Source organism: Protopterus annectens, chromosome 6.part0, assembly GCF_019279795.1.
Source record: "Protopterus annectens isolate FY-2018-M chromosome 6.part0, PAN1.0, whole genome shotgun sequence".
In the NCBI taxonomy this organism is placed as follows: Eukaryota; Metazoa; Chordata; order Ceratodontiformes; family Protopteridae; genus Protopterus; species Protopterus annectens.
Window position 1 is genome coordinate 305,914,195 of NC_056737.1, and position 8,485 is coordinate 305,922,679.

Here is an 8,485-nt window from a genome sequence, read left to right on the forward strand (position 1 = left end):
TTACAGAGATGAGTTGAACTTAGCACTCCCCTTTCATAGCAAAACAAAACAATTAGATCAGTCATGGGTCTAAAGGCAGTTGTCACCTCTTCTGACAAATTTACATAAGCAGCAACACAGTATTGAAATGCTAAGCTTTAAATGTTGCTATTTATAATACTTTATATGTTAGGATAACTTGAATGCAGCATCAAAGATTTATGTGACATTTAAAGAAAAGTCAGAAAATATCAGCACATTTACCATTTTCAAGCCCCCTACACACACACACACACACACACACACACACACACACGTACACACACGCACGAACGAACACACACACACACACACACACACACACACACACACACACACACATGCACACAGGACAGAAACCCTATCAAGTAGGTGCACTAATAATGTTCGTGAAAAGGTCTTTTATGCTTTTTTGTGACATCTTCCAAGAGAGGAATGCATATCTGGTACATGCAGATCCATGTTAAGAGATTCCCACTGACTTTGAGTTAGTCATTACATTGTTAGAGTGCATGAGCATTTTGTAGTCCCAGAGGAAATGTGACCATTGATGGCAACCATAGTATACAGCTGAATTCACTTTAACATATGTTTACTACGTGCTCTTGCATTAAAAATATTAAGAAAAGGAAATCAGAAGTACTTAACTGTGTTTAAATGCATGCACGCATGCACGTACACACGTACACGCAGAGACACACACACACACATACAGTCATACGTGCATTTAAACACAGTACTGCGCCCCACATGTAGTATTCTACATGCTACATACAGTTTTACACACACACACACACACACACACACATCTGTGTGTGTGTGTGTGTGTGTGTGTGTGTGTGTGTGTGTGTGTGTGTGTGTGTGTGTGTGTAGACACACATATACAGTTACTCAAAATTTCCATTTTGATTTATTTTCTTTAAAGGACATGAGGTACACACACAGGCATATAATCTAGTTCTCCATTTTACACATACACACACACACTCACATGCACATGCTTACACACACACACGCACACACACACACACACACACACTTTATGTGTGTGTGTGTGTGTGTGTGTGTGTGTGTGTGTGTGTGTGTGTGTGTGTGTGTATATATATATATATATATATATATATATATATATATATATATATATATACACAAACACATACAGACACACACACACATATACATATACACAAGCCAATACACACATACTATATATATATGTGTGTGTGTGTGTGTGTGTGTGTGTGTGTGTATGTATGTGCAATACGGGTGAATACAATCCGTTATTTACAATAAACAGTAGAATTAAGCATTATTAATTTATACATTCTAGTAAATGTTGATTAATATTTTACTTATTCATTGTCACACATTAGCTATGTGTTGCACATGCAGTTTTTGTTAATGTTTTTATGTCAGCATTTTTTTCTTTGTATTGCTAAGTGCATTTATTACTTATTATCTTTGCCAATGTAGCCAGAGTTGTGGCTGAAAAGGGTCCTAGGACCAGTTCACTTTCTTGGTTACCAAAGTATAAGTAAATATGAAATATGAAATAGAAAAAAAAGGGGACTGAATATGAGAGACATAATTAAGAAAATAGTAGAGCACATTTTAAATCTACATCATTTGTGAGAGAGAGAAAAAACTTCCCACTGAAGGCACTGGGAAGTAGCAGACAGACTTAGTTTGGAGTCTTGCTGCTTGTTACCTGTATATGTACAGCAAGGATCATTTATTGCAGTGAGAGATTTCACACCTCAGCATGAAAGTGACAGGAAAGCTCTATCAGTTCTTTTAGAACTACAAAATAATCCCTTTACAAAAGCCCACTATTTACCTACTTTCTTTTGCCAGAAGGACATAACAGCTATTTATAGCATAGAACAAGCTCTGACAGACACATAAATGAGGCTCAATCAGGGAAACATAGAAGTAGCACTGTTGCAGAAGGTGTGTTTAGATGACAGTACTTCACAGTCCTGCCATTCTATCTTAATGGCATGAGACAACAACACCGCTTCCTTATGTCTAGCATGACTCATATAAAGAGGACTTGAAATGTATTCAGGTAAGAAGGAATGAAAGCAAGAAAACAAGATCAAGTTACCAAGGGAGGCCCCATCGTCTGCCATTTTGCAGGAAACACATTGAAATTGTAAAACAAGCACTTGTAGTAATTTTGAGGCATTAAAATAGCTCAGAAAACAAAGATGCAATGAAAAAATATGTTTTTTTTGAGTTCTAAGGGGGAGTTTTCCTTTAATCCATACTCCTAAATACCTCATTTTATCATATCCCCATAAATATGGATATTGCTGAACCAATTTGTGTGTGGATACATAATTTACTGCTATTGCCTTTGTTTTAGCTTCATTAATTTTGTATCCCAAAAAGATTTGAAACTATCTCAAAGTGTTCTATAACACTGCGATGCCCCTGTCTGGTTTTATCAGGTAGAAAATATCATCTGCAAATAGAGCCGAGACAGCTTTTCTTGTCTACCATACCAATTATATCCTTGAATTTCTGAGTCCCTTATTTTCTTTGCTAATGGTTCTAAATATAACATGAATAACAAAGGGGAAAGAGGACACTCCTGTCTGGTTCCTCTGGTCACACAGAAATGTTTAGAGAGAAACCTACCCACTTTTGCCTCTGATCCATCATATATCATCCCAATCAACCTTATAATTTCATCAAGGAATGCAAATACTTTCATTGCCCTGTTCGTAAAGTCCCAGCTTGCTCTGTTAAATGCTTTATCCTCATCAAAACCCACCAACAACAGTGGTATTTTCTTACATTCTCCTTCCCTCTGATCATCAGTGTTCTGTTATTGTTCTCAAATGTTTGCCTCCCCTCTACAAAACCACATTGATCCAGATCTATCAATTTTGGTATCACTTTTACCATTCTTTTAGCCATTATAGACATAAACACTTTATAATCGTTGTTTTTAATATTTAAATAGACATGTATGAAGCTGGATCTGATGGATCTTTACCCTCTTTAGGTATTATAGCTATCCTCACTTTCTTCCAGGATTTTGGTATTTCTCCACCTCTTAAAATATTGTTAAACAAAACCTTCCATATCTTTATTAGTGTTTTCCCCTCCTAGCTTCCAAACTTCCACAGGAATACCATCTATTCCTGGGTATTTCCTGTGTATTGGTTATACATCACCAGTTTTATCTCATCTCCTCCTATCCTAACTGTTAGCAATTGAGCCTCATCTGCCTCTAACCTTGGCATATTTAATTCTTCCATAAACATTTCCATTTGTACCTTTTCTTGATTTCCATATTTCTCTAATTTATACAGGCTTTCATACATTTTTTGAAATATTTATAGTACCTCTACAAGGTTTCCTGTTATCTTCCTTGTTATAGGCTGCCTAAGCTTGGCAAAAGCACTTTCTACTTTCTGTTGCCTTATTGGCTGTTCTAAAAGTTTTTGTGTTCTGGAGCTATTATCAAAAAGCAATTGCTTAACAGCAACCTTTCAAAACTAATGCATATTATCGAGTTAATCCCTTATTTTCTGTTTAGCATTCTGCAATTGCTCTTTTTCTTGCCTGTGTGATTCTCCCTATTATGCAATAGTTTAACCTTTGTCAGTCCCTCTAAATAAGTATTGTCACTTCTTAACCATATTTCTCTTTTATTTCCACCCTATTTTAATTCCACTTTAATTTTATCATACTCCCTAGCTATATTTTCAGAAGAAATTTCTATCTTCACTAATAACCCCCAAATAATTTCCATTACCCATTCCTTAAATTCCTGTCTTTTCAACAGATAGATGGGAAAGTGCCAGTGTCTCATTTTTATTTCACTACCCTGCATTTTATTTTAGTTATTATTGGCAGGTGATCTGAAATAGTTATTCGATGTGTATCATAACTTTCAATTAAATGCACACGTTCCTATGAAATACATGTTCTGTCTAGTCTAGACCAGTTTTTATATCTTGGAAAATAATATGTAAATTCACTCCAAACTCCTATTACTGAATACATATTTTCCATGCCAAATATTTTCATATATTTCTTCAAAAATCTACCCTTCTTAGTTATATTTTCCCTTAGCCACATGATTTTAATCCTTAAGTTACGCTACAAATGGCTGTATTTGATACCAGCCTTATAGAATGGTATATTATACTTTTTTTATGGTGGGCAGTCTTGTAATGACTCCAGGGATAGAAAAGGCAGCAAAATACTAATAATGTTATTAGTCAGGAAGAAGTTTAACATTGTATTTAAGAAAGAGTTGTGTTCTGTATTTACAATTAGTTTGCATTTTATCTTTCAGACCAGTCTGCACATCATGAAGACCCAAGTAAGGGGTGTGTCGATCAGACAGAACTTGCAAACTGCAATCTGATTGTCCAGGCCAAGCTATGCTCCAATGAATACTATTCTAGTTTCTGCTGTGCCAGCTGTTCTCAGTTTCAACCAATCAGCAAACCTCATGCTAAGCAGGGGTAGACCATCTCTAAAATTCAAATCATAAACAAGCAACAGTGGGAACAAAAGATGAAATTACACTCCAAACAAATGGCAGAAGCTACAATTCTAATGTTATTGTGCATATCAAGGAGGATAAAAAGAGGAGCACATGGACAGTTTTGGTGTTGTCTTTTGTTTAATATCAGATGCTGACATTGAAAACCCCCTGAAAAGGTTATTGTCATTAACACACACTTGTTTCTATGTTGCAGTTTCCTCCACTCACATACACTTCAAAAATCACAAGAGCCTGGAAGAAACTTAAAGTTAGTGAATGAAAGACAATTGGTTTTGGCTAATATGGTTACTGCGCAGTCAAGGCACCATGAGAATGGAATTACATGTATATAAAGCATGCAACTTAAGGCCACAATTGTTTCAAAAACTGATGATTTTTTTGAGGGACACAATCAGTTTATGTGAGGAAATAAATATATTAGATACAACTATGGTAATGGGGTATTTTATTTATTCTTTATTATCTACTTACTTATGAGTATGCAGTTATGATTCTGTATCGTTCCTGTACAGAAACAGCTCCTTCCGTCAGGACGGTTGTAAAATGGTGGGGTTAATGGCCTCCTCAAAGTAAAAGAAAGCATTTTGACACAAGTGGCATTTCAGCCTGCCAAATATTAGTTCTAACTCAATGCCAGTAACATAAGTCTACAATATATTCTAGGCGTTGCATAATGAACTACCTCAATTTATTTTTACATTTCCAGTGGTCCTGTTCTTTATGACATTTCATTATTTCCTATTATAATATTAATTTGTGACACATTGTTATGGTCACACTTTCTGTGCTGTTATACAGATAACATAGTTATTTCAGCTTTGTAGTGTTGTTCATAAATACTAGTTGATAAATGTTACAGCTCTCTGTTCATAATTATGAACTCATAATGTTCATAAATACTAGTTGATTAATAAAAAAGGATTATTGAAATAAATACTAGTTGATAAATGTTACAGCTCTGTGCTCATAATTATGAACTCATAATGTTCATAAATACTAGTTGATAAATGTTACAGCTCTGTGCTCATAATCATTAACCTAATTTACATAGTAAAGCAAATAAGTATTTTTGGGTGGGATGTAAATAACATCTATCATGTTTGTTAATAAGTTTTATTTTATCTTTCTTTGGTGATCTATACTTTGGGCTGGAGAGTAAATGAACAAAGGGAAAAACATATACATATTTAACAGGTGTAACATATTTTCTAGTAATGCAACAGCTCCAAGGATGACTTGGGCAATATAAGTGCATGAATACAAACTGTTGCAACCTTGAGTTTATTATAGTTTACAATAAAGGTTTTCAGGCATAGCAAAAATAATGTAATCATTGCCACACTGGTCACAACTACTTTTGAAAAATGGTATATGAATGAGTTTGTACAAGCAAAATACTATATGTCAATGTGGGATGATTCTATAAAAGCCTGAGTTTAATTTATGCAGTACCTGATGTATGATGATTTGATAAAATTCTTATTATATACAAACACCCATACTGTATGTATAATAAAACTGTTAAGACTGTTGTATTTAACTCATCAACACCTCTGAGCTGTGAGATGTCATGAATCTAGCAGCCTAGGCAAATCCTTACATTGCAGAGCATTTTCTGAAAAATCAGTTTAAAAAAACATAAGCCAAACAAATGTAAATATGTTGTGAAAAATAACAGTTATTAAAATATACAAACATCAATGTTATCAGTAAAAAGTATTATTTATAGTTGGTATAGTCAATGATTTAACAGCCTTTGCATCAGAGCTATACCACGTTATAAAGTATGTAAACCCAGAATATCAGAAAAAAATCATATCTTGCAAACTGTATGACCTACATATATAGTGTTAGAGCACATGACAGTAATAAATTCCTGAGTTCTTGCTTAATGAGATATTTACAGCACTATGAACAGTATGTACATCTATATAATTACCAATATTTACAATGCTGAATCTGTCGAGATGTGCAAATAATTTAAAAGGCACCAATGACAGTTTTCTTTAACACTGTTCACTCTTCCACTTGATACCAAGCAATAGTTTATAATTCACTTGGTTTGGGAAGTATTAAAGTACATATGCAACTACTGCACATCATAATCACTAGCAATGTCTATGGTATATTGTATTATACATGGACAGTGACAATTTATTTTTCTGTCTCACACCATGACATTTCACAACATGTCCCTTAATAATGTGTAACTTTCTCAATTATGAAAATATGAATAAATATAAAAATATAAATAAAGTGACAAACAGTGATTAGTCTCTCAACTGCAGGACAGCTTAGATTAACAGCCTTAAGTATGATTTTACATATAAACAACCCTTTCTTTTGCTGTTTATTATTCATTTGTAAATCATAAAGATAAAAAAATTAACATGACATAAGGTGCTACGAGTGTTAGACGGAAGTATGAAAAAATGGAACTCTACATATGAATGAGATAGTAAAGAACTGTACTGTCAAATTGTTAGCATATTTTTAGATACTATTAGTTTTAGTGCCTTGTACTCAGTGAGGGCAAGGGTATTCTCTAACACTCACATGACCCTGAATCAGATTAAGCTGGTAATCAGAAAATAAACAAAAAACAGAGCATTAGCAAACTAATGTTGATCCAGTGATAACTGTACATAACATGCCTTACTCCGTGGGGTACTTTTGTGTCAAGAAGATTCTATTATTGAGACTCCAAGATGGCTGCACACTGATCAACAGGTTTATTAGATTTCCCAGTATGAAATCTGCAATTGTGAAAAAAAAAAAAACTATCAAATTAGATACAGTTCACTTACTGACTTGTAATTACACTACTTGGTTGCCAGCAAAGAAGACATTTGGAGAAAGTAAGAGAAAATCAATCAGAAAAGGAGAAGAAAAAACTTTAGCCAGGAAGAATCCCTCAGAACTTCAGCAAAAATTTATTTGAGTTTTATCTCTGGTACATGGGATGGCTTTTCATAATTTAGAGGACAAAATACATCAAATGCACTCAGGTGTATTTAAAATAAGTGAAACACTAAAGAAATATATACAGTCAAATAACAAAAAGGCTGAAAAATTAAAGAAGCTTTAACTATTCAGATGAGCTGATAACATTGCAAAAAACAGAGTCTGAAATGAAAACAAGCCTGAGCATGAGGCTTCTCTGGAAGAGCTGCTTCAAAAAGTGAAGTTAGAAGGGCAAGCAGAGAAAAATTGAGATTTTCTGCTGTACCACAGAAGCTTTTAGGAACAGACTGTATTAACTTTAATGAAGTGTAAATAAAAACTAGACTGGAGTTCCACAACAGAATCCATTAATCAAAACAGCATGAACATGGCCACGACAAAGGAGCCAAGACCTGTATTAGTAAAGATGCAATCATACCAGCAGAAAAATTGTGGCAGAAAGGAAAAATATTAAAACTGGTGATAATACAGTGTAGAAAATAATTATTCATTGTACAATGCAAAAGAGAAGCAAATTTATCCCAGCAATCAAGAAATGTTGAGCACTGCGATGGTGGTGCTGCTGTAGCTTTGTCGCCTTACAGTTAGACATTGCCCGTTCGATTCTCAGTTAGAGCGTCTTCTGTGTGGTGACATGCGTGAATGGGCATTCCTTCATTGAAGGTTGTGCATTAGGCTCGGCAAGGCAGCACGTAAAAATCTACTGACAATCATTAGCGGACCGGAGTTCCACTGCGGCGACCCCTAACCGGGAAAAGCCGAAAGAAGACACAATCAAGGAATGTTGAGACTCAAGCTGCTGTATCAGCTTACTTCAAAATATTTTTTTTCCTGGAGGATCAAAACATTTTTGGTAGCAGAACAGTCTAAGTTGGAAATAAAAAGTTTTAGCCAAGAAAACTAGAGCCATCAAGCAGAAGGGGGACTTCTTCACATTATTTTAAGAATACCAGAGTCCACAGAGAGACTTTA

General features: G+C 34.6%; 1 protein-coding gene across 2 annotated transcripts in view; it reads left to right on the forward strand.

The window, feature by feature from the left end:
• Nucleotides 1–7,967, forward strand: part of PAPLN (papilin, proteoglycan like sulfated glycoprotein) — a 1,077,292-nt gene extending 1,069,325 nt beyond the window's left edge. For both annotated transcript variants that reach the window (XM_044074058.1, XM_044074059.1), the window contains one exon: nt 4,334–7,967. In XM_044074058.1, coding sequence (XP_043929993.1) covers nt 4,334–4,509 — 176 coding nt within the window. In that variant the 3' untranslated portion in view covers nt 4,510–7,967. The remainder of the gene's footprint in view (nt 1–4,333) is intronic.
• The last annotated feature ends 518 nt before the right edge of the window (nt 7,968–8,485 follow it).